Source organism: Chlamydotis macqueenii, chromosome 5, assembly GCF_036417535.1.
Source record: "Chlamydotis macqueenii isolate bChlMac1 chromosome 5, bChlMac1.mat, whole genome shotgun sequence".
NCBI lineage: Eukaryota > Metazoa > Chordata > Aves > Otidiformes > Otididae > Chlamydotis > Chlamydotis macqueenii.
In genome coordinates this window covers 48,698,681-48,725,848 of record NC_141560.1, presented here as the reverse complement: position 1 = coordinate 48,725,848, position 27,168 = coordinate 48,698,681, and the positions used below count along the sequence as shown (strand labels likewise).

At 39.5% G+C, this 27,168-nt stretch overlaps 1 protein-coding gene across 3 annotated transcripts; it reads right to left on the bottom strand.

The window, feature by feature from the left end:
• Positions 1 to 1,875: 1,875 nt before the first annotated feature.
• TRAF6 (TNF receptor associated factor 6) lies at positions 1,876 to 24,529 on the bottom strand. 3 transcript variants are annotated; one of them, XM_086748647.1, is made up of 8 exons: positions 24,498 to 24,529; positions 16,053 to 16,379; positions 10,427 to 10,577; positions 9,657 to 9,815; positions 8,675 to 8,746; positions 7,361 to 7,438; positions 5,646 to 6,530; positions 1,876 to 4,873 (listed from the first exon to the last, which is right to left on the bottom strand). In XM_086748647.1, the coding sequence occupies exons 2-7, from the start codon at positions 16,346 to 16,348 to the stop codon at positions 5,649 to 5,651; spliced, it is 1,638 nt and encodes a 545-aa protein (XP_086604773.1). In that variant the 5' UTR covers positions 16,349 to 16,379; positions 24,498 to 24,529; the 3' UTR covers positions 1,876 to 4,873; positions 5,646 to 5,648. The 3 variants fall into 3 exon arrangements, with proteins under 3 accessions (XP_086604773.1, XP_086604774.1, XP_086604772.1); XM_086748648.1 differs by having other exon boundaries at positions 1,876 to 2,834; XM_086748646.1 differs by having other exon boundaries at positions 1,876 to 6,530.
• Positions 24,530 to 27,168: the final 2,639 nt, after the last annotated feature.

Genomic DNA, 27,168 nt, shown 5'->3' with positions numbered 1-27,168 from the left:
GATTTTTTTTTTTTAATTGGTGTTTGTGAACTGGAAAACACTGCAGAAGTAACACAAACTCTTCACACGTTCTGAGCCCTTACAAGCTTAAAATAACCATTAAATGGATGCCTCTGCGCTGAGACATGTTTTTATCAAGGAGGTTAGCTTTAACTGAAAAAAATTAAAACCAGTAAAGGAGAAAGACATAAAGGCCACAGATTCTGAAATTTTGTATTGCAGGTCACTAAGCAACTCAGATCCTAGAAGGGTGGTGTGGCCATGAGTCAAGCCCCTCCTTCCAGATGGAGCAGACAAAGGCTCAGTGGTGGGAAAATGATGAGGGTGAGACAACAGTGACAGTGAGTTATGTTTCCTTTGGTCATTTTTCCTGCTAGGATAATAGTTTCCTCTGAGTGGCAGGAGTGCAGCTTTGAGGGTGGTGGTTGGTTTTTTGGTTTGTGTTTTTTTTTTTTTTTTTCTTTTGAGCCAAAATGTGCAACAGGAAGAATTCATGAGTCATCTTAACTCACTTCATCCAGGCAGGCCTAGTTTCCCTACTTAGCATTTTTTGTCCATTAATCTCCCATTCCATTGCTTTGTATTTATTGCACATGTTAATTGCATACTCAGCCCTCAGGAAGTTTTGTGGACTTCTGCAAATGGTGTCATAAGAGGCTAAATAGCCAGAACATCTAAATGAGAGACACAGCACAGGAAAGCTGAAGTCTAGTACTGTGTGTACTCTCTCAGGATAGTGTAGTAAGGAATTGCACAAGGAGTTTTATCTTTCCAGACAGAACAGCCTTAGTGCTTGGGCAGTGCTTTTTGAGGATGAGTAAGGCAGCAGAGCAACTGGTTTTACACTCTAAGGATTTTAGCTAAAACAAACGCATTCTTCCTGTGAAGCTGTGGCAATGAACAGGTATTTGTCCAATAAAATATTCAGTCAGAACATCCGTCTCCACATCTAGTTTAGCAGTACAAAGCCAAGTTTTTTCAGACACATGCAGGTATCTGGGACATTTATGTTTACATGGGTGTGAAGATACTTATATTGCTGTCATCTTCTATTTCTGCATGTTGACTTTCCATTCACAGATGCAGCAGCATATGTCTGTTTTCCTGTTCAGCAATATTACTTCATCTTATCATTTTAGTGCACTTAAAAAGATGGAGCATTAAAAATAGATTAACACAACAGATACTGATAATCTGAGCATGCTTTCTTATCCTTTACTCATGGAAGCTATAAGGACCAACTTGGATGAAAGATAAAGTCATAATTATTAACTGCACTGCATTAGATAAATACCACTAAGTTTCCTCAGAAGAATTTGAAGGTCTTGAACATTATACACTCTCCAGGGCATGGAGTCTGTGATAAAGATTTCCCTTCCTGCAGATGCTGTTAAAAAACAGATCCAGAATGTCTCTGTGGTTGAGATAAATTAGCAGATTGCCATGAAGCAAACACTCGTTTCTCTTATTGACAAAGGAACTCCTGTTGGTTTCTCTGAGTATCTTAAAACAAAGCTTCAACCCATAGTTGTTTTTTTGACAAATATAACAGGCAAGCAGGATGTGGCCAGAGAAGTGTTTTTCAGAGCTACATCTTGCATTACAGAATGATCATGAGAACACTTAATTTATTACCCATTATACTAGCTCTGTCTTCTAGTAATGAACAAAACTACCACTACCCTTTATAAACGGCAGAAGCTTTTTATCTCGAAATAGATTATTTGCCTTCTTGGTGCTATAAGACACATGGTCTTGCTCATTAAAAATCCACCAACCCGAAAACCCACAAGACCGAGAAACTATCACACTGGTCCTGTATCAGTTAATCTTTTTGAATAGCCCTCCGTATGAATGAAGATGCAACATACAGTGCACAGTTTAATTAGTTTATTTTTTAAAATCCTGTCAGAAATATAGCTGTGCATTAATTACAAAATATATTAAAACAATCTTATCGATACTTCCAAGGGAACAGGAGTACTTTCATTCTGTTCAAATGCAAAGCAATACAAACCCTTTAACACTGACCACAGAATAATCTTTTGCATCCATCATCAATATATTTGATGTGAAGGCATCTCTAAATAAGAACAGAAAGGCCACCCTGATTTTATGTCATTAGCAAGTTTAACCCCTTGATAGCAAACATGACCAGGCATATCATGAGGCCACTTAAAAAAACAAGTCTATACATCTCACATTATCCGAGCTCCCACATATACATTACATACCCTGCCCTGCAGGGGAAAACATTCAGAGGCAAAAAAAGAAAACACATTGGCAATATATTATAATTGGAAAATTTGTGCCATAGCAGCTTTGCAAATACACATACTGAGAGTGGCTGACTTAAAATATGTTCAAGACAACACAAATTTGGAAGATAAAAGAAGGTCAGCCACTTTCTAAACCACACTGAGATCCAGTAATGTTGCAAAGCATCGAGAGTTACAGAACTAAAGAACCCCATTCCTGAAGAAATCACACAGGGAACTAGTTAAATCCCTGTATTTCTTCATATTTGTTTCAGAGAACAACTCTCAACACTGCTTCTTTTTAAGTAGTTCTAGAAATTATATCTCAATCCACCATGGTAAAACAAGATCAGATTTGGAGGAAGGGGAAAAGAGGCTGTTTCAGTGAAAATATATTTTCACATAGAAACTGAATCTCTTTGTGCTCACCTTAGAAAAGTTTGAATAAAATGCAAGCCATGAAGACTATACATTGAGATGGTAACAATGTAGACTCACGAAGTTCTTCCATTAGGTGAAGATGATGTTCTTATTTGTAAAAGAAAGCTCTGGAATCACAGTTAAAATGAAGAGTAGCTTGGAAGGTGGGGGAAGAAAGAGGAAAACGGAACAAGTGGGTGAATATACATTTCATTAACATTTATAATTTTTCAAGACAGAAAGATTTAACTGATACTTGGCAAATTAGCTCTGAAATCTCCCAGGTAGAACTCTGGCATTACAGTAATTTGACATCACTCAGAGTTCTACTTGGTAATATTAAAACACAAAACCAGTAGAATAGCAGCAGTGAATAAAGCATTCATATTACTGTGGCCAATACAGTACTATATATGCAGTAGCCTTCTATTCCCTGTTAGTTTGTGCTATTGTACAATATTCGCCTGCATCATTTAAACTCCTGAACCTGCCACCAAATCGAGTTTCCTCCCAGAAAGTGTATCAGATCTAGCAGATAAGGCTCAAAGCAAAAATTCAGCTCATAATGCAAAGCTTCAGAAGGAAAGAAAGTATTAATGCACTTAGTGGGTCTTGGGTATAAATGACTAGAGCACAGACTAAGGGCATTTTTGTTAGTATCACTAGGATTGAGAAAGGAACTGTGGCAGTAAGAAGCTCTCAATTTACAAGTGTTTCTTCTGCCCCCCGCCCCCCCCCCCCAAAAAAAAAAAAAAAGAGAGGAGAATGGTAGTCTTTGAGCATCTTGGAAAAACATGGATAACTAACATAGCTTGAAAATTATCGGAGAACTATTGTACAGTGCCTTCTGTATACAGTGGACCTGTGCACTTGGTTAAGAATGGTTTAACTACTAGGAATGCTCTAACTGAAGACACTCTGAAACAATTCAGCTAATACGATGAGGCTATTCAGTATAAAAAAAATACTTAAGAAGTTTGAAAAGACAGTTTTAAAGCACAGATCTTTTCCTATTTTGAGTAATATATGCTTACCTGTCCTCTAAATTGACAGAATACACTAAATAAAATCAACAACTGACTGCATTTTCTATTAGCCAAGAAGTTCATGTTTCAGTAGTGACAATACTCCATTGAACACAATCCCTCTTCAACTAACAGGCTCTATCTGCAATATAAATTTTACTCATCTGGATATGATGAACAAAGTGGTAGGCTGGGTCCTGAAACTTTTAATCTCGTGCAGGCAGGCAGAGTATCCTCCCAAATCAATGCACTACAGTAGTCTTTCATTAGCCTTGTATATACTAAGCATATGCACTTTCCCACTGATGATTTTCGTGGGATTGCTTTGATGGGGCCAAATACTTGGAATACTCTTCAGTATCTTCTAAGTTGCAGAGTCTCAAGTCTTTAGGTTGTTCCACTAGCTTGGAGAAATAATACACACATGCTTATGTATGGCTTAGTTCTTTCTTCGGTATCAGATTGAATGCTTACTTCACAGGGTGAACAAAAACTTTTTTCTTCCCTCCTTTTAAAGACAAAATTCAGAACTTTATCAGCACCGTGGTAAGTTAAAATCTTTAGCACCAGAGAACTGGAACTACTCAGCTTTGACTGGTCAAAACTAATATTTATATGGCATACAAACACTCAGTACAGAAAACAATAATACACACAACATTAGGAAGCTCATGAATTCTTCAAATAGTGAATCTAGTGTTTGGCAAATTAGTAACTATGGAAGCCAGATTTATTTTCCTAAGAGCAAGAAGGATTGCAATTTTTCCTCACACTGTCTAATTAATAGGCTTTTCTTCCCCTCCAAAGCATTGAGGGCGGCCCAGCTCCTATTGTCTAATGGGACAGGAAATCCTCACAACAGCTAGATGTTGATATGGCCAGCTATCCCCTAAGAATTCACAGGAGATGACATAGGTCACACGTCACCCAGAACACCAACAGATCACTCGAACAGATGCAGGTCACAAGTTCAGCTTTGGTACAAATCCAAGTTTCAACAACAGTAAAGCAAATTCTGCATCACCCTATCTAGTTAGTACATACCTTTGCTCACGTATGCACTCAACCTGAAAGCTGTCCAGCACTAGGAGCAGATCCTGCCAGCACAAAGGTATCTCATTCAAAAGCTATACTTTCATCTCTCTGGTGATGGTGACTGACATTCTGGGCCTGGTTGACACACTTACAAAAAGACTTATAAAAAAAAAATAGACTGGAGAGGACACTTTCAGATCACATTACAAATATTTCTTCAGTGAATTCAGCTCAGTCATGTAGACTTCTCCACAACACCACCCCATTTCTTTCAGGAATACTAGGATCAACTCTACGTCAACATGCAACTTCCTGAAGCTAAGTCCACAGGAGGGAAGAGTCAAAGCATATCTCAACCCTAGGTGAACAAAGTCTTAACTTGACTTCAGATTTCAAGAGAAACACAGCCAATTCAAAATTCTAGATAAGTCAATATAGAAACTGTCTCAACTTTCCCAAGCTCTGTGAAAACAAACAAACAAACAAAAAACCCCTCATAATTTTAAATTTAGCTTGGTACAGTATTTCCTTGCTACAGTATCTATTCCAAGGCACTGAGGTGAAGAGATTTACAGGTCTTTTCCGATTATGACTTAAGTGTTACAAAACTGAGTGGTACAGGATTTTCCTGTGGGCAGTTACATTTTAATTAACAACACTTCATTTAGTTAACTTGCTACAGAAGTAGCTTATTACTTTAATAGAGAACAATACCAAATACTTGAACACATGACCTCATACAGGAAAAAAAGTATATGAGCAACAAGAAAGTTCTATTGAGGTGAAGATCAACTATGTTGGCAACTATGATCTTTCACAAATGCAGCCTACATGGATGACGAAGCGCACTTGTACTCTGTGGTGGAAAACCACTACTAGTGGCTCCATTCCTCTGGTTAAGACTTACAGGCTACATAGCTCCATCAGTACTGCGAGCTTGAAATCCTTCTCTGCGGAGACTGTTCAAATCTAGACGTGTTAGAACTTCACAGCGCACCAGCAGGGTATCATCCTTTATGAAGGTTCTTTGTTTCAAGGTTTGCAGGTGCATGAAAGTCACATAACCAAAACCTTTTGGATTGCGGTGAATTGTTGGTCTCTGGAAGGCTAGTAACTCCGGCTTGGCTTCCATGACTTCTTCATGATTCTGCCTTTCAGGGCCTTCTGATTGATCCAAAATAGAAAGTCGTATAGTGCCTTGGAAAGGCCAGGGCAGATGGCTGTCATATTCTCCTTGCATAGTGTGGACAAACAGAGATATAAAATTAGCACAACGCTGAGCATTTGGTAATTGGATATGCAGGCGCAAACACAGCTTGTAGCCAGGCTTTCCAGTATAGAAGCCAGGACTGTGCATCACAACAGGTCTCTCTTCTTCCTGGGCTTTCTGAAGTCCACTGAAGTTCTCAATCTTCCAGATATAGATACCATTACATTGCTGTGCCTCCATTTCAGTAATCTTTCCCTCCAAATTTCGGATAGTACGCTTGAGTTCTGCCATGTGAGTGTTCTGAGTCTCCATTTTAGCGATGAGTTCTCTGATTTGATGATCCTGTCTTACCAGACGACCTTCCAACTGCTGAATGGTTTCTTTAAAGTTTTCAACTTCGGGATTACAATCATACGTGGCATGTGACATTTGTGAGAAGACAGCAGGCTCAAAAGGTAGGCCATTGAGGAAGGGTACAGGATTTGTAGCAGTAACACTGATATTTTGAAAACTCTGAGCCATCATTCTCATATGAACCTGAGTGAACTCCTGCATATGTCGTGCCAGTTCATTCCTTTGCATCTAGAATTTAAGAGATGTGGCATTAGGAACATATCAACCATTATCTGCAATCACATCTTAAATATGACTCTAAAGAAAATCAAACAACTAGTTGGTTCTGTTATGTGCAAAAAAAGAATGTGAATCAAGGACAGGTGATGTGGTAAAGCAGCACTTTACCAATGGAGGGCTCCAAATTTAAGATCAGTGTTATGACAAATGAAAAAAAGTTCAAATGCCAGTGGGCAAATATTGTTCAACTCAAAATAGTGACATGGTAAAAAAGTGTTAGTGATGAACATACATTTAGTATTTTTTCTGTGTTCTAAATCACATTGTATTCCCCTTATTAATTTGCTAAAATGCTCCATGGTACCAAGTACAAAGGTATATGAAAATTGTTGCAGAAATGATGAAGGGGAAAAATCAATTTTTACAAAGAGGTATTAAACAACAGAAAAAAGTATCCAGATTAAATAATTTTAGAATTTAATAAATTTGAAAGCATTGTCATGTTTTCTTCACTGAACTCTAAGAGCTATAACGGTATTTGGTCACAACTTTGGAAAAAATTATAGAAGCTACTTTATTGATATGAAAATTGAGAAAACACTCATGGATTAATAAAAGTTCATTAAGCATCATTCACATTTTAAATTTGAAAAGGACTTTCAAAAGGCAATGTAGCAACATACAGTGTTTTAGAATGAAGATACCTCAAAACAAAAAAACCCCTCACAAATCACTAAGGATTTGGGTTGGTGAATGAGACAAGAATAGGAAAACACACTAAAAACCTCAAACACACACATGCAGAAGGTCTGCAATTCATGATTCTGATAAGAGCTTACCTTTTCAGGACACCCAAAGGCACTGTAAAAACATGGCACTGGGGCAGTAGGACAATCATTGTCATAATGGTTAGGCATCTAAAACAAATCAGTTTTGAATAAAAATGTTAGCTGATGATAAAAATTCTATATCCTCCTTGTATGTACTTGAACAATTCATTGCCTTTGTTCTTACATTAGGCATGCAAAAGCATTCAGGTTTTCTTGCTAGAACAAATGCCTTTTGTTTCTAGCCTATCCTCAAGCTAGATTACAGTCTGTTTCCTTCCCTTCTGAAGTATTACTTGCATATACTTGTGTGTCTTTGTTATCCTCTTCCTCAAAAAGCTCAAGTTACTTCCATTTTTCGTATGGTCCCTGTTTTCCAAACCCAACTATCTCACTACTGTGGATCCTCCCTATCCAGCCCCACCTCAAAAGCTGGACAGCTTCAGCTGAGGCCTTACGAGCTCTAAACAGAGCAAAGGGTAACTCTGGGTTTCACAGGCAAAACATGTGTTCATATAACGCAGTATGTTTGCCTTGTTTAAACATCATGATGAAGTAGAATATAAGCTTAATATAGATCAGCCATTAATTCTAAACCATTACCTAATTTAGCATTCTCTGTTCCCTATTTTTGCAGTTCATTATTCTACCTAACAACAGATCTTTGCCTTTGTTGTTACTGAACTCAATCCTGTTTTTCAGAGTATTTCTCCAATTTAACAAGGTCATTCTTTATTTTACCCAGGTCATTAACATAGTTGCCCTCCTATTCAAACAGGAATAGGCTGCAAATTAAATAACATTTATCATTTCCCTCTCAATGAAGTAAGTTATTATTGAACAGAAGAAATAATAATGGCTATTACAATAGTAATGTACAGCAGAATTTCAGCCAGCATCTACAGTTTGATAGTGAATTATTTATAGCTACTTTCCAACAGTGGCTTTCCAATTAAAAATACTGCCCCTCTCTGCCCAATTCAAAGCCTTGTCTTCTAATGTCAGCAAGAACCACTAGCAGCTGCTTGGTATTCTTTAACCTCCATTAAAGATCAAAAACCTGCAGCATGGCCCCTCTCAAAAAGCAGTATAGCTAAACAATGTGATTTGCAGACAATAATCCTACAGAGGTTTACCAGATTGCAACTGCAAGCTGGAGAAGCATTTAAGAGTATTACACCTGCACTGGATGCAACATTTTCAGAGAGACAGAGATTTATTAGCTAGTAGACAAACTGTTTCTTCAAGTTTAATTTCAGGTTAAAGCAGCAACGTAAATAGAAAACATCTGACCCAGATTACACACAGAGAAAGGCAGTCTCTTACCTGCTCTCTGATGAGCACTGTGTTGCAATATTCACAAAATACATTGGCGAGTGGGCAGGTTTGGTCATGAAGCTTAATTATCAAACAGAAAAAAAAGAGAGGAAAGAAAGAATCAATAAAGTTACACAATTTAAGAGTGCTATTCACCTCTCTTAAGATGTTAAATTTTTATTTACATTGTAAATTTTGCATTTAGCTGTATGTAATTGTGAAACACAGACAATGCCCTTACCCTGAATAGTATGTTTTCTAGAACTACTGTTTTTTCCTGGACTCATACAAGAGATTCATGAAGTTGTAGATATTTTATTTCCTAAAGATATTTATTTTCCTAAAGCTCTTATGGTCCAAAGGTCTGAATTTATCCAGAAGTTTCTGAAATTAATGTTTAATTGTAGTGGAACTATAGTAAAGGGACTTTTTGTGTTGTTGGACTATATGAGGTACTTTTTGTTTGACAATTCATAATATGATATCACAAAATTAACAGCCCTTGAGATAAAACACATCCATATACAGAAAAAGAAATGGAAGCTCCAAAAGAAAAGGCCTATCCTCAGTATTACCCAAGTAAAATACGTAGAGCCAGGAGAAGAATTCAGAAATTATCTTGGTCTTGTGTGTTAGCAGATATCCCCAAAAGATGCACTTCCTGACACATTCTTGTGCCAAACGGTAAATGTAAATATTGCTTTGTGTGTTACTTTGGCTGTAGATACTGGCCTCTCCGATGGTAAAGCCAAAAATCAATGGTTCTTACACAAGTCTTTTCATACCACAGGGTTCCCAATAAGCCTGTATTTTAAGCACAACTCTCTTCCCAGCTTTCGCCTGTTCCAGACTAATGTCCTGAGTTTGTAGCTTCTCACCTGTGCAGCACAAAGAGCTCTTCTAGAAATTTTTTTTTTTTTTAAACTGATGTTCCATTTACAAACAAACCCATGTGGATGAAGGTTGAAAAACTGAGACTCCTGCTAAGTACCTCTTTATCTTCATAGGCCATAGATGTGGCACAGTTTGGACAACAGACTTGACGCCTTGGACACTCCTGTGTCATATGCTCTTTCAGATGGTTCTTCTGGAAGGCTCCTTGGCACTGTGGGCATTCCACAGTGGAAAAATCACACTGCAGCTGGTGGTCCTGAACAAGGACAAAAGAGGGATTTAATACTACAAACAGGTACTATCATCTCATCTGTTTTCAAGATAAAGCACAGTACAAGATGAACAAATTGCAATCTTTTCTTCATGCAAGCAAATCCGTATACACTTACGCTGACTTTACCAATGGCCTGTTATTGTCCCATTACCAAGATCAGGACTTTTGTGTATTCAGAGCTTTAAGAATGCTCTCAGGTAAAAATTCAGCTTTATGTTTATCCTTTTCACTTTGTGTATTATTTTCCAAAACAATTATTTCAACTAATATATCTAGCTGCTTTGAGGGAATATTAAACTGACTTCAGGGAGCTTGTGTGAAGTATAGGTACAGCTGATCAAAAGACAAACAGGAATGATCCTAAAGAGAAAGTTGCATTAGTAGAATTTCCATGCACTACGATGTTCATTTGAGAATCACCTGATTACAATAAAAGACTCATCAAGAAACAAAAATGTGTAGCTATAGTCTTGACTGAACAATGCATTGAATCAGCATAAACAGGTATCAGGTACAACGATCTATGTTAAGTTATTTTGAATTTTTACTTGTCCATGAAAACAAGCTTCCATATTTTCAAAACTAATTCTCACCTCTAAATGCCTCAGCTCCATCTTCATACTGCAGCCCTTGTTGGGACACTTAACCATTAATGAAAGGATTTCCCGTTTAGCAAAGTTGTCAGGAAAAAGTTGATTTTCGAGCAGAATTTCATTGTCTACTGGACATTTGTGACCTGCATCTCTACAATGCAGAAAAGAAAGGAAAAAGAGATTCCAAGTTTCCTTTGCCGTTCATTTAAAATATTTTTACACTAGCAAGACATTAGTGGCCAAACTATAACACATGAACAAAGTCTTTGAAAAGAATGGCACTTATGTGGCAACTACCAGAAAGTATGCAATGTACATCAGAGAAATGGACAATATGCAAGTTTCACTCCAGGTGGCATGACTAGGATTGCAGCACTTTTCCAAATCAATATTTTTTATTTGGACAAATGCCATGATAGATACTCTGGAAATGAAGTTGAGGAGGATGTAAACAAACTAAGAAGTTATGGTCACCTTTTTTTTAAGTACTTCACCTAGCTCAAACATCAAATAATATTTCATATACTATTTCAAAACAATCCTTCAAAGATTTTTGGATGTTCTTGCCTTTCTTTCTCACTTTATAAACAGCCAAGGTGATCGCAGCTGAGATAAAAAGCAAACACATCTTATTTTTTCCAGATTCACTTAATCTATTTGGCATTACATTTCATATAGCCTATTTCACTATTTTGTTCTACAACCATTTGATCAGTTGGTCATCCTGCAATTTGTTTATTTATACAGCAGAGTGGAAAAAACTCCAGACATAAAAATTACTAATATCTATGAAAAATACACTGGATTTGGAACTGGTGTTGTGTCTGAAGATATTTTAACAGCAAACAGACTGGAAGTCAGTGCTAACTGGAGGAACCCGGGAGTCGGACTGTGGAATGCGGGTGCGTACAACTTGCACAAGAGAACTAACAGCCTGTTCCACTTTGTCAGGTTCTGTCTACCTGCATTTAAACACAAGAATCATTACAAATGGAGTAAAAAAGGGATCACCTCCACTGAATTTTCCTTTAAAAAATATCCACTAGCAGCTCATTTCTGAAAGCAGTAGGTCAAGAGATCTATTCACAATTAAGTAATAGAGTTTAAAAAGGCATGAGGGATCAAAGCTTCTCAGCTGGAGTGCTAATGGAAACTGCAATAAAATGGAAAAAATACATGGGGCGGAAAAATGTCAGAGAGCATTTGTGGTGCAAAGATCAAAGGCCAGATCATTGTCACTGCTTGCAAGCATGAGGGGGAAGTAGAACCTAGTGGGCTGGGGAGACCAGGAGGGAATTTGTGTTCTTTATGGGAAAAGGAAATAATTGCTCAGCAACTCCTTCATCAGCAACACTGCTAGAGGAAGCAGAGGTAAAGTTGAGACTTCAGAAAAAGCCAATGAACTTCCTTTCCTAGGTTTTGCTTGCAAGAGCTAGCTTGCCACAAGTCTGATAGTCATACTCCTAAACAAGTGGAAAAAACAAAATACCTAGCATGCCATTTTGTTTCATAGCTCCCCTGAGCTACGATCACTGCGCTGATCTTTGTCACAACCAAGAAACGTTCCCTCGCTTCTCAGGCAACCTACAGGAAATCAGTTTTCACAGGTATAATTTGGTTACAAATACCTTGTTTAGTGAAGTATAATGAGAGCTCAGTAGGCGTGCTGATAAAACAGCCTTATTTCTGCACAGAAGAGCTAATCGTGTATAATAACAGCGAACAACAGATTAATTTTAAATAATGATTACCAGATCCCCAGTTTAAATAACTAGCAGACAAAGGGTAAAATAAGCATGAATAGCAATTTTCTAATTATAGTATGGAAAGAGCAATAATTTATTGTAGTATATTAAACAGACTTCAAACACCATTTCCAAGTATTGAGACAGTGTTTAAAAGGCTGCCTAGATCCACCTACAGACAAAGATGTTGCTATACATTTGCAAACACACAACTGAGTTTATGCACCTCAGTTCTAATTTACATTACAATGGAGGCTTTCCTATGCTGGAATAATTTATCAAATTGGGCTGTGCCACCCACAACGGTACCTGTGAAACAATAATCATCTGCTACCAAGTACAATGAATATTCCTATAATCTCCCTTGAATTAAAGTATAGGTATGAAAGGTAAAGCCGGAATAAATTTGTTTCAAGAAAAAACCTCCTCTGTGATTTTAGCAACTGAGCAGTTTAGCCTAGAAGCTGAAACAGTTGGCATACACTGTAACTGCATCCATACTGGCTGTTTGATGAACTGCTAGCACCCAAAGCTTTCCTTGCTCCCCTCGTAAGCTCATAATTCTGCTTTTCTGATAAAAAGAGCTTCTGATATTTGGCAAGCTCTACTACAAGCCCTAAGTTAGCTTTGACCTAAGATATAGGAGGAGAAAGACTAGAGGGCAATTTAATTAGCTACTGCATCTGAACTTAGTTCTTCTAAAATTTCTAATCAAGTACTTTGTAGACAGTAACATCTGTAAACTATTATTTGTAGTTACTTAGGTAGATAACCTTCTTCACTACCATGACTCACAGCACTTCAAAGCACTTCAGACAACTTTATTTATAAAGATGCCAAGACATTCTGGGAGGCAAACATTTACTGTGATCAAATCCATCTGGTCTAACCATGTCCCTCACACTGTAAGATGTAAGACTCCAGTCTTTAGAAGCTCTTTAAAAAAAAAAAAAAACCCACAAAAAAACTCTCTCGTTTCAGCTGCAACTTCTTCAACATGGACAACTACAATTGTTTGTGTAAGTCACAAGAAGCAATTACTCAAAAACCACTTGTCCATCCTTTATAATTTAAAATCCTTTAAATAATTTAAAATCTGTGTTCACTTGAGCTAGACAGTGGGGAAATGAGGAATAAAAATAAGATTTTTTTTTTCCCTGATCAAATAAAGGCTGTGACAATCACTTAATGAAAAAAACTAGTACTTAGAGAATGTAAAAATCACTTTCCATTTTCATTTTAGTTCTATAGAAGCTTCTCAGTGACATCAATCAATACGGTACTGTAGACACTACATACTCTAAATCAATAGCTTGATCTGTGGATCCCAATTAAGCATGCAGTTCAGAGGGGTCTGGCACTTTAAGTTGTCTGCTATGCTTTCATAAGCATTCACTCAAATTGCACTCCAAAGACAGATTTCAGTGGGGAAAAAGTGAAAACATTTACTATCAATGAAACATCTGAAATATCACAGTGATAATCTGTAGTCTCCAAGATGAAAAACGCTTTCCACCTGACTGAAACAGAAATGAAGTAAAATAGGGAAAGGGTATAAAAGGAGCAAAAGCTTCTGGTCATTGAAACTGTTTGCAGACCTAAAGCTTTGAGCGGAGCAAATGCTCTGTTAATTTAAGAAGGAAGAGAAACCATTTCCCATGCCTGAGGTTTAACAAGGAAGTTTCTCTACCTGCTAGGAGATGTTGCCTTCTGAGCATGGGTTCACTGCAGTTCCTCACTCAGTGCTGTGGTAAATTCTAACCATCAACCGTAACTGCGCAACTCATCAGCAGAAGCAGGATTAGAAAACAAGATCACCTTAGCTATCAAGGATCTGAAAGACTGGAAATGAGACACTCATTTTTGATAATTTTAAGTTTAGTAAATTTTCCCAGTTTTCAACCTAGGAATTCTCTTGTCTTTGAAGTGACTCGGGAGTCGTCTTTTCTAAAGCTCAGTATACTCAAGTACTGACTAATTTACCTTCAGGATTTATAGACACCATACTCCCATGAGAAGGTTTAAAGATTTCTTTGCTTTCTCCCAGAAATACTCAAGTTAAAGAAGGGTATAAAAACTGCCACTCCCAACAAATACAGCAAGCTCAGAGAGATAAAGTAAGGACTTCCAAAATTTACTACCCTTTATTGGTACAAACGTCTAATTCAATGCTTACATGCATGAATGAAATGATGTACATTAACCTCTTGAAAGAATTTAGGTTAGAACATGCAAAGTGAAAGCCAGAAAGTGAAGCCAACTGCTTGCGCCTAGGGAACTGGATTACAAGTCAAAACTGACAGGTTCAGGTTTGGGGTTTTTTGCCTTCTTTGATGCACCCAGCTGCCGAGAATACCACTGAGTGATGGCTGGCCTGATGGACTTTCCTTGCAGAAGTAGGAAACTAGTGAACAGGGCAAGGGACTAAGGGACCAGAGTGATCTCATGGTATGGTTAGTGGAGAACTGAGTATCTCGGCTTCCTCTGCAGAATCCACAGGTGAGTCACTTTTCACAGGTGAATACTGGTGGTATTCTGCATCCTTCTCTCAGAAATATTGATAAAACTACTGTTAACAAAAATCATGCTGCAAACACTCGTAATAAATTTCAGCACTTGCTAGAAAGGAAAATACCCTGCTCTTTTATTATCATAAGTAGGGAATGCAAAATTAAGTTTGTCTTCTCATGCTCAGCTCTGACATTTCCCTCCTTGATCTAAAAGGGATGCCATAGAGAAATACAGTAGCTTCAGACACAACAGCGACAGAAGCTATAAAGAAGCCCACAAAATACTGTATTTAGAGAACATCTTTGCTGGCATACTATTCATTTAGTGAGCTACAAATGATGGACCATAGAGAAAAAGAAATGGAATAGACCTATGGATAAATGGTATGGAAAACCAATCAAGAAAGCACTGTCCATTTTGCGTGCTAAAAATAAATGCCTGAGAAAAACAATGTTGTCCGGTAACACTGAAGACAGATTGATCTTTACACAAAGGTGTGCAAAGTAAGGTTGGAAATTAACCAATTCTATATGTGGGTCACACAATTTAGAGTCCTACCAAAGTACCCTGCCATTTGAGCTAAGGAAGCAATTGATAAGAAAAAATCTGGCTTATGTGGAGAAGGAAAAACCCTGCAGTATATTATCTAGCCTTCTGTCAGTGTGATCCAACACTCACTGACACGTGTGGGACACTGACGACTGTATTCCAGCTGTGAGGGAAGTACACTCTACCAGTGTACTTTCTGTCCTTCCTTGCTCTTTCAGTCAATCATTTTTTATGAGCCCAGTTTGTTTTTGCCTTCATATCTCATTCCCACTCCCCCCCATATGCCACCTAGTTTCTCTCTCAATGCTTTGTTTGAGACTATTCCCTCATTACATTCTCTCTTCCAGCTCAACAAGGAAGCAGCTGATTTCAAGTGAAGAACTGAAAGCATGGATTGCTGTATCTGCACCAAGAAACCATGTCGTCTGTAGTTGCCTGTAGTTATCAAGAAAAACAATCACAGGGAAAGGACACGTTTTATAATCTTGGGCTGAAAATGGAATTTATTTGGAGGATTTGCCTACTTTTAAAAATTATTATTTAATGTTTACTCAAATCAAATTTTTAGATTCATAACTTTGGTAAATTTGTATAAATGGCAAAACATCTAAAGTTCATGAAACCTCCAAACTCGTGCCATTTTGGCCACACACGGTGCTTATTAGAAAGCATCTTTAATAAATTATAAATTCTGAGAGCTCTATTAGCACTCAGTGCTAATGCACCTTAAGCTCTTCTACTCAGTTTACATTGTCCTTAAACGGCTCTGCTTTGATAAGTTAATTTCTTCTTAAAAGCAACTTTCATAAATTTTCCTTTACCTTATTGATTTGACAATGCAGCCTTTGCAGAAACGGTGTCCACATGGTGTCTGCACTGCTTCCCGAAGAGCCATCAAACAGATTGGACATTCATATTTACTTTCCAAGGGCGGATCAAACTCCACATCATATCCTTGTGTTTCCTCTGTGAAAGAACTTGGAGGGTTTCCAGTCCCGCTGCTGACGCTTACGCTGTCTTCTTTCGCTCCAGCGCTGCAGGCGCTGGCCATGGCTGCACAGCAGCCACTTTCCACGTCTCGGGCTCCACAACTGTTATCACTATATAACAAGCTCATAGTAGCTAATGAAGTGCTACACAGAAATGCTCTGAAAAATGACAAAAAGATGTGTTAATTTAAAGTATTCCAAAACCTCCCTTTCCAGTCAAGAATAGGTTTTATTTCTGACCAGAAACACTGGGAAAGTGGTGCAGACTTAGTTCTACTCAAAATCACTGGTTTTGTTCTGTCTCAGTTTGTTATCTATCTTTTTTACTCATCTTGTGATACATAGGAAAGAGCACTGCATCCTGTCAGCCTAGTTCAAACACAAACACACACACCTTTCTGTAATCTCTTTCATCTGACTACCTCGTTTCTGTAAAAAAAGAAAAAAAAAAAAAAAAAAAGGAATACTCTTTCTCCTTGCTAGTTTACTGAAAATGCCTCTTTACCCCTTCAGTATTATTTACTTTTAAAGCATTCAAATATGATGTGCACAAAAAATGCTGTATAAAATGAAGTTTTATTGGATGACAATAGCTCAATTCCGTATTTCCTTGGAGTGAATAAATGTTATTTATCATTTTCTGTAAACAGCGATTCACAGTATAGGGTTCTAATCAGTTTAGGTGCATGTCCAAAAATAAAATGCAAGTCCACGTTCTGAAATCAAGCAGATGCTGTGGTGCAAATGAAATTCAAATATACAACACTGCTGATAACATTTTAAAACTGCCAATAGGACTTTAAATTGAGGAAGAAGCTACGCATGAGATAAGGCTAATACTTCCACAGCTCAAAAGCTATCTACAAACTACTAGTACTCAGAGTTCTTGCTCTCCTTTCCCTACTCCAGTCTAGTTGGCAGGGAGGACAGGGGACACCACTGTAAGAACAGAAGATAAAAGTCACATTTCCCTGAAGAGTGGTGAATGGCATAGTAAAGCCTGCTTTTAAAATAATGCTGACAAAGCAGGCTGAACTCATAGGTATGAAATTTAAAAAATGCTGGTATCTCCAAATAGATTGCAAATGTTTCTACATTGAATGAGGGAACTTTAAAAAAAGGCCTAAACAACAAATATAAATGCTGAAAGTCCAAGAAATTTTCCTCTCCCTCAATTTTTAAATGGTTACAACCATTTTCTTAGAACCCTACTGTGGTTAGTTTTCTATAAATCACATTTCTTTGAACCACAGAGGTTATCACCAAGTGCAAGACAATATGAGTAGGCTGAGGATTACAAAGCCAGGCATGTAAAACAAGCCCACTAAGCCCAGGTTTGATCTTCTTTTGCACAGCAGTATAGGCAAAGGTCTCTTGCAATGTTCACCTATCGCATTCACTGCAATACCATTACATCAATTAAAGCATATAGGGATGGAAATCTACGGATGAATCAAAAGCTGAACTGTAAGGATTGTTCATCTGCATCACTACTGCGGACTCTGGGGGCAGCAAGGGATGCACAATCAGTAGGGTTACCTTGACCACAAGCTCACAAAACTGAATTTTTTTCCCTGCCTTTATCATAATTCGAACATCACAAGTCATTTTAACAAAACATTCATGGACACAAGGAGGACATACAGGTAGTTTTATTTGGGTACTTATTATATGACACCTGAAGATTACATCAACGGAAATACTAATCACACAAAGCCACAAGCAGCATTTACTGGAAATCCATTTTGAACAAATGCAACTTTAAAGAAATGGGCTTTAGGCCACCTACATGGTAAACAATTAGCAATACTGCCCATGCTAACAGTGTATGAGCTTTCTCTTTTTTTTTTTTTTACACTATCCTGCATCCAAGGCACAATGTTTACTTTACTGCTGTTCCCTGCTCCCATTATTATCCCTATACATTATCTACCACAACAGGCTTTATAATCAAGGCTCTTAAACACAACAGCAATGAAAACTGAACACCAAATAAATTCTCAGCAGTTGCTTCAGGCATAGTCCAACAACAATCAATTTAATCCCATGGAACTGAGCAGCTCCCTCAATGACTTAGAATGGAAGCAGAAGAATCGATGCTTAGAAAGATGCTCTCTGACAGAAAGATTTTTTTTTTAAACTGCCATTGGTAGGTGTGTTTCTCTGGAGAAAGAAAACCAACTTGTTTCTATTGTTAAACTAACATAACTTTTATTTAACAGCTGCTGCAGAGGATGATTAGTCCACAGGCCATATATCACAAAAAATTACAGGAACTAAGTTGGGCCAATGGAGTAGGAATGTTGGTATGCAGGATATCAGAATCCATAGGCCAGCCTAGGACTGAAAAATCCACATTATTCTAAGCCACAAGGGTATATTTAGTGAGACTAAGAAAGGAAAGAGGAACATTTATCCCTTTAGCAATGTCACAAAGGAACTGAGGAAGTCGCAAGGAGGAAAATATAATAGCTTTACCCAGTTTCAGCTGTCACATTAATTGCAAAGAAGTACACAACTCTTCCCTTGGGTTCTTCCTAGGAAAAAACCCATACTATTTGAAACACTGTTCTTGTAAGGAAGAAAACAGCATCTGACTCAGTTGAACACTTCGTAGACTTAAGTCGTGTTCTTTTTGCCTGTTTAAATTGTTTCTACAGACATAGCAGGTATATACATTCAGTTTACAGAAACAAAAATCCTATACCAGTCATTTTAACAAATAAGTCACCGCAACAGTCAACATCCCAGTCTCACACAAAAATTCCCTTATTCAGTGATAAACTCCACTCCCACGGACAGCTTTTTGTCTGCACATGACCAAGGGGTTCATAAAAAAAAAGAAGTGCAAGTATCATTGGCTCCTCTTTTTAAATAGGGAAATTCAGCCACAAAGAGGCAATTTAAGGTGACTAAGAATCAGATTTTTAATTTTGCTCACGTTTTCTATAAAACAGGATTTCTCCTACTACTCTTATTAATTTCATCTAATCAGTGAGGAAAATCCTCCTTCCTCCACGTGTATTTATAGATGTAGCACAAGGCACAATTTCCCAAATAAAAAAAAAACCACTGCTGTTACCTCAAACCATTAACTGAGACATGATTACTCCACCAGAGTTTAAAACAATTCCTCTACAAGTTATAACTACTGTAGTAGAAATTAGTTCTGTTTCTTGTGGCATGTATCTTCCCTCTGAGAGTAGGAACATAGATTCAATCTTCTTGAGCAGAGCACTGCAAGAGCAAAGCCGAGTACACTTTGAATGTTGATGACAGATCTTTTCCCTGATGAAGGTGGAGTAGACAATTTGTGAGCCTACTGTAGCAGTTTTGCATGTTCCTCCTCTGGGGAACTTAAAAAAATTTCAGGCTAGAAGAGGATGGATTTAAAAATCCAAATCAATAGTAATTCCCAAAATTCAGATCAAATTACTCCCTTTCTTTTTGATTACCAAACAGATTACCAGTGGAGTAAAACCCAAAAAGCATCCCCCCAAAACCACATCAGTTTTTCTTTCTATTGATAATAGTTGTTACTGTTCCTCTGTGCTGAACAAAATTGAGTCAAAGTACAACAACATGCAAATATTTATAATACCTTGTCTACACCACAGCCTTTAGAATTTATCCATTTTTCGACGGTGGTAGTTTAATACATTAAACACTTTGGTAGCCTGCTCTGTGACCTTTTTTGTTTGGACAAAATCCAGCCTTCAGATTGAGGAACAACTGAAATTAAACTGGATCATTACATGGCAATTCTTGTTTTTGATAGTGTGAAGTTTCTCAGGTAGAGAAAGTCTTAAAACTCCATTGGTAACACACCTGAAATACCCTTTTCTAGAGCTAGGAAGTCCTATCAGACTTGCTGAGCAGAGAGATAATGGGTTTTTGCTAGCACACATGAGGTACCCAAAGTCCTTGGGCCAGCAAACGTTGATTTCTCTCTCCAAGACAACAGCTGTATTGTTTAACAACAGAAAGAAAGGTGCTTTCCAAGCCAGCTGGTAATGGACAGAATTTGTTTGATCATTATTTGTGCTGCAGAAATCTGGAACATCCTAAGGATCAAACCTTCATGCCCCAGAAAAGACACAGTTAAGATTATAGGGAGTCTCCACACTATTCTTCCAACTTTAAGATTAAACCATAATGAAACCTTTCTTCAGCAAGTAACTTGTGTTATGTTGCTATTTACACTGTTGCATTACAAAGCAATTAGGCTGATCTGAGCACAGTCAGTCCAGAAGAACAAAATCCTGCACTGTACTTTATGATTGACAAAACCAATTTCAAAACAGAATTTAAAAGCGCTCTTATTTTAAATTAACGCATGCAACAAAACTCAGTACTCTGATTTGCAAAATCCCACAGTATAATGGAGTTTAGGTAGGACTTTTACAGAGTTTCATGCTCCAAAGAGCCACAGGCTTAATTCAGAAGTTTCCCTAAATAAAAAAATATTACTGGTACCAGAAGATATCTTCAGATTGCCTGGGAAATTACACTATAATTAGAGTAATAGGAAGGAAATAAAAGTAGGCATTGTATCCTATTTACATTGAAATATGAAAAGATACCTTTCAGCATCTCACAAAGGTGAAGGAACATGGTACAGAGAGTTTAGCAGTTACCATGAAATAGAAAATTTTGAATATTGATCAGTAAGTACTGAAGACAATTAATTTCCACATGCTTTTTCCTAGAAAATTCACAGTGATTAGCCTTATAAACAAGGAAATCAATACCAAAGACTATTCCAAATCCCTTTTCTTACTTGAAGTTCACAAATATGATTAATCTGCTTGCAGCCTGGCTAGCACACAGCTAGCAGGGGAAATCCCTTCAACACCGCATGGACAGAAAAATTGGCCAAACTTTTCTCTTTTCTTCTGCCTCGCAGAGAACAATTTTGTACATAAAGATTTCTGGGGCACGAGACTGACAGACTAGTGGAGTGACTTTGGATCATTTGTTTATGAAGCAATACTTGCAACACGTATTCCCAGGCATATTAATCAATGGTCTACTGACAACTGATAAGCACTGTGTGTTTCCATTATGAGGTTTGTAACCATCATCACTGTGGCCTCATCCCGGCAGAAGATATTGAATGATGCAAGTTCCTTTTAATTAATACCTACAAAACATTTTCATTTCAAAGCTATCAAGTGGTGAGACAAGCCAAAGCAATAGGAGATTTGGGCAAAACTTGTAACTGCAGAAAACAAATTCTGGTTTCTTGTAAAAGCCCACAGGCATGCTGCAAACATTTTGTTGAGATACCAACTTTTTTTTTTTTTCCTAATAGCAGTAACTGCTAAGACTTCCAAGTCTTTTGGATAATCACCATACTTATGATTTTAACATGTGAACCTAAAGACTTAAAATAAGAATTTTTGTTTGAGGCAAATACAATCAAACAACAATATTAAAAGTTCATCAGACAGTATCAAGAGCTCCTGCCACTGGAGCAGAGCAGCTTTTGGGGAGTTCCTGAGGCTTTCCAGATTATTTCTCTTTGCTTGGAGAGAATGCTGTCAGTCTTTAATCGCATATGTATTTTTATGCTTAAGTGTTACTTAGGAGATTATTCCCAGTTATGTTCATATTTTATCCTACTTATATATAGAATCATGGAATCATAGAATGGTTAGGGTTGGAAGGGACCTTCAAAGGTCATCTAGTCCAACCCCCCTGCAAGGAGCAGGGACATCCCTGACTAGATCGGGTTGCTCAGAGCCTCATCCAGCCTGGCCTTGAATGTTTCCAGGGATGGGGCATCTACCACCTCTCTGGGCAACCTGTGCCAGTGTTCTATAACTCGCATTGTAAAAAATTTTTACCTAATATCTAATCTAAATCTACCCCCCACTATTTTAAAACCATGACTCCTTGTCCTATCGCAACAGGCCCTACTGAACAGCCTCTCCCCATCTTTCTTGTAGGCCCCCTTGAGGTACTATCAAAACAAATTTAATTTTAGTGAGCAGTGGAAGTGCACTATACTGTATTTAAAACCAAAATATTCCATGGGTTTTTCCATAACCAAAAAACCAACCCAAATCAAAATCCCCCAAATCTTTCTTCAGTTGATTAACTTCTAGAGACATTTCATGGAGAATTGTTCAGATTAAAAGATACAAGGAAAGTGTTGTTAGTGAGAAGAACAATACTATTTAGTTATTTACTTTGGCAGAGATTGTGCTCTCTTTGGCCTCTGCTCTCCCTTTGCACACCGAGAACACCGAGATACACATTGAGCCTTTCTATATCCCTCAGTAGATCTGCAGAGAATTTAAGATGCTGCCATAATGGGGACAAAGTAAGCATCAGGACAGAAATTACTTCAAAAAGAGGCAGGGAGAAGCATGGCTATGAACAAACGCCATTTCCACAAGACAGTCTCCAGGCTAGATTTAATTATCATCTACCTCAACCAGCATTAAGCTTATATCTGGCGTTAGTGAAACGATTTGAGACCCTGGGAAAAGAAATCGTGAATTAAGCACACATTCTGAAACAACTCAAATATTTCTCCTTTTCACTCTATCTTATGTTTACTTTTATTTTCTTTTTGACATGCTTTATACCCAGAATCTTTTATTGTTCGTTTTCACAGTTTGAATCTGAAACTTTCTAATAATTGTTTATCTAATTTGTTCTACTGAAGTGCTGAATACTTCTTGACGTATTCAACTCATGGAAGTTCAACAAGTGAAGAAAAAGCATGTTCACCTCAGACATTTTTTCATTCTGAAGTTCTATCAGCATAAGCATGTATGGTGCTCATTGTCTTTTTAAAAACAGTAGCACATTTTTAAAATAGAAAGCAGTACTGCAGTGATGCAATACTACAAAACTTAAAGAGCCATTTATGTGCTGAGATATCTCATTCAACAGACCCAGACTGAGCTCCACAAATATTTAGCTGCCGGGAAAAGCTGAAGGTAACATGGAACATGCAGAAGAATTACGCCCATGAAAATAATCCAAGTGTTTTTATCAGCATGCTTCCGAGACCTTTTTTCCTTCTGATACTATTGGGACTAGTTTTATGGCCCTTTCATACCAGGGAAAGACAAAGCAGTTTGCTTGCAAGTGTTACCATAGTTGGTGAACATAGAGTAAAATGCACTGGAGATGTTAAACAAGCTGTTAGCACAGCCAGTAACTTTGCCTCCCACCCCGCTATTCCTTTTCCTACCTCTCCCTCACCAGAAGCTTCACATCCATACTTTCTTAATCATTCTGTCAATGGTATCTAAGACACAACAAAATCCACATAGCTTATGGGTAGCTCTGCAGCATGCAGAATTTGCCAGAGGCAAACGCGGAGAAATACTTTCGGCTAGCTTTAACTACTGGGTATAAGGGATATAATTAGAACATTTTCCTCCCACCTTCAGCTGAGATTTCCATTTAAGTATGAAAAGACTTCGTGTGACCTATCTAAAACAGATGAAATTGATGGAAAGTACTATTGAAGTCCAAACTTATTACTCGTGTCAATAAGTTTACCATAAATATTAAGCGCTGCCAGTCTCTACCAGAAAACGGAGCTCTCGGTTTTAGAAACAGTAACCTCTCTTACAAATTATCCTTACAGACCTTTAGTGTGTTCCCGAGGAATGTACTGAGTATCTCCATTTCACAGCGGGCAAACAGAGCCCACTTTTAAGGTGGTGTACTCGAGGCTGCAGAGCAACTAACCATTCGGACTACAACTCGGAAGCTGCCCGTTCCTACTGCTCCTACAGCTGTCCGATGGCACACTCTGGACAGTTAGGAGACAAGAGAAAGTCATTCCAGCCGGCTTCCCACCCCGCCCCAGTTAAAGCAGCGTAACGCTGAGCCCCTGCCGCTGGCAGGCAGGGCCGGGCTCACAGCTGCTGAGCTCGCCCTGCAGCAGCCGGCGCGGTTTCAGTTTCGGAGCAGAGCAGGCTGGCGTGCCTCAGGCCGAGTAACCGCTCTCCTCTAACGCGAGTCCTCCTCACCGGCACGTCCCCGGACCGGACCGGACGGGCACGGCCGAGAGCCGAGCCGCCGAGCCCTGCTCCGGGGGAAGAGGCCGCAGTGCTGCGCGCCGCGGCCCGCCTGGGCTCGGCAGGAGCCTGGCTGCGCCCGACAGCCAGGGCCGCGCCGCGCTCCGCTCCCGAGCCAGCAGCCCCGGCCTAGGTGAGACAACGCTCCGCGCCGGCGGAGCCCCGGCCGGCCCCTCGCTTGCCGGAGCCCGGCCCGCCGCGACTCGGGCCACCCCCCGCCCGTACTCACCGCCGGCCGCTCACCGCTGGGCGCCACTTCCGCCTTCTCCTCGGGAGGCGGCGGAGCGGCGCTCGCCCAGACCAAGAGAGGCGCACCGAGGCCCCACGCCCGCTGCGGCGCCCCCTGTCGCCGCGGAGGGGGAACGGCGGCAGCGCAGAGGCGGGGCGGTCAGCGCAGTCGCAGTCGCTGGGGCCCGGCGGGCGGGGCGGCTCTCCGGGCCCAGGGAAGGGGGACCCGGAGAGGTTTTGTGCCTGTCAGGGGCCGGTGTCTCCCCTCTGTATGCCCCGGAGCGGGCAGCCTCCCCAGAGCTGTGGAAATCTCAGTGAAGCTGTCACCTCTTTCATTAAAAAGAAATAAAGCCGTCACCAGTTCTTGTGTCAGCGTCGAATTTTACTGCCAGACCAGTTTTCGCTGCCGATGCTTTCACGAATAGCCATCAGGATTTACCCGGCTCCGCTGTGGCCACCAGTAAAAACGAGGCATGGAAAGCCGGTTGAGGGAGTTTTGGCAAGTGACTTGGGATTCCCCATAAAGCCAGTTCTCAATGGAAGACAAATCCTTAATAGACATAATTTCTGTCTCAACCTCAGCTGCCGCACGGGGACTCCTGCAAGGTGCCCTACCTCCATCTCTGGGCAAGCGCTGAGCTTAACCTTTCCCGGTGGCTTGCGACAACGGGCAATTTTAAGGAAGTGAAAAACTGGGACAGCGTGAACGCAAAGACAGCTTCATTTCCTTAAAAACGAACAAGGGGAATTTGGGTGTTTGCATCAGTGAGTTCTCTTGGCAAGAATCTCTGACTAACACATATTTAAATCCAGCAAACACTTCTGTTCCCAGTGTTTGGGAGGATATAACCTGGAGGGGGTCGCAGGGCTACAGTTTGCCAGCAATTTTCAGTGTCTCTGGCTGCACGCCATGCTCCCTGAGAGCTGGAAACCAGGGGCTGGTGCCGTGGCTGAACTGCCCATCTCCCTCCGAGTGCTGAGCTCCCAGGTGCAGGCAGGGTGCTGCTGCTGGAGCAAAGGTGCACACTGGACCCTAACCCACCACTCCAAGCCCTGCTTTTGTCCAAAACATACTTACATTTTTCGTTAAGACCTGCCAGGAAGCTAAGAATTAGAGGAGAGAGATAGCTGGCTCATCAGATAGGTCTCCAAAATATCACAATAAAGAAATAGCTATATTAAGAACAAATTTAAAACTTTGTGGACCCTTTCCTGGACCACTGGCTGAATTTCAGAGCTCTCTTTTTTTTTCCTGCCAAGTGGACAAACCATATGTTACTTTTATTAGCTGTAAAATGGGGAAAGTTATCATTACATAGCTTTGTGAAACAGATATCCTTAGATGGAGAGTTTTCTGTGGGTGAAAGATACTATTTTTAGTAATTTGTAAGGTACCTAGAGCACTGATGCCCAGTCTATTTTAATTGAGAATTCAAGGAACTTATCTGGAGTTTTTGTTCCAAGTATGAATGAAATGCCCTTATTCAGAGCAGTTTCCAAATCTGTATGATTTATAGGCAGCTTGGTTGGACGGGGCTCTGAGCTACCTGATCTAGTTGGAGATGTCCCTGCTCCTTGCAGGTAGGTTGGACTGGATGACCTTTAAAGGTCCCTTCCTGCCCTAACTGTTCTATGATTCCAAGCTTAGGCCCATAATCATGTATAGATGCCCACGCTGTAACAGAAATCAATGCAAAAATGCTTTTCTCCACTCGGTGGTGCCAGTTGCACAGGGAAAACATTTTCCAGCGCTGGCTCTCTGCAGCTCAAACTGTTGCGCAATTATGCTCATCCAGACATAAAACACACCCAAAGCTGTAGCAATTCGAGATCAATTAAAACCTTTAGTTGCCTGCAGTATCCCCTACAAGAAAATATTTTTTCAAGGTGATTTCCTGAATACTTTGGAAGTAAAGCACTTACTAGTCAGGCTTACCTATGCTCATGTGGCTCCTTTGATAACCAAGCTGCTGCCTGTACAGTGCCTTTCGCATGGGAACTCGGGCTCCTGGAGGAACGGGGGCAGGTAGCCAGCAACCCGAGTGAAGTGTTGAATAAGCACCCCAGAGGGAAAGATTTGCTAAACTACCTCTCAAAGAGCCTCCAATCCCTCAATGCTAACAATGCTTATTGTCAGGGAGCTGCGTCTGCCATTTCAAGATAAGTGAGGAAACTAGTATGTGACTGCAGAGAATGATTTTGATTGATATCTGGTACTGCAGCCTGATCCGATCAGTTTTTGAAAAGGTCTCTCCAAATGCTAGTGAGTGAACAGTAAAAATAGGCAGGTTGTTAAGAAGTACAGGCAAAACAGGGGCAGCAGAAGAGCTGGGCTCAGGACTAGCCAGCTAATGTTTTCAGAGGTCTAGAAATACCTCTGCCATGACATCCTTGTCCCACATTATCTGAGCCTGGAAAAAATTTCTGTTTCACCTTATCCTGACAGTCTCATTCAGTTTTTTTTCTGATCGAGATTTATTTCACATCAGGGTTTTTTTTTGCATGAGAGAATCTGAGCAAGGATATCAGGGTTTCGCCCTGAACTTTGTTTACTTTCTCTATGCATTACTTGCTTTGGCATGAGTCATTACACTTGGTTACCGAGGAACTGTTGGCCTCTTGTGTGGCACACAGACTCTAGACTAACCGCTTCTCCAAGACATCATCTTACA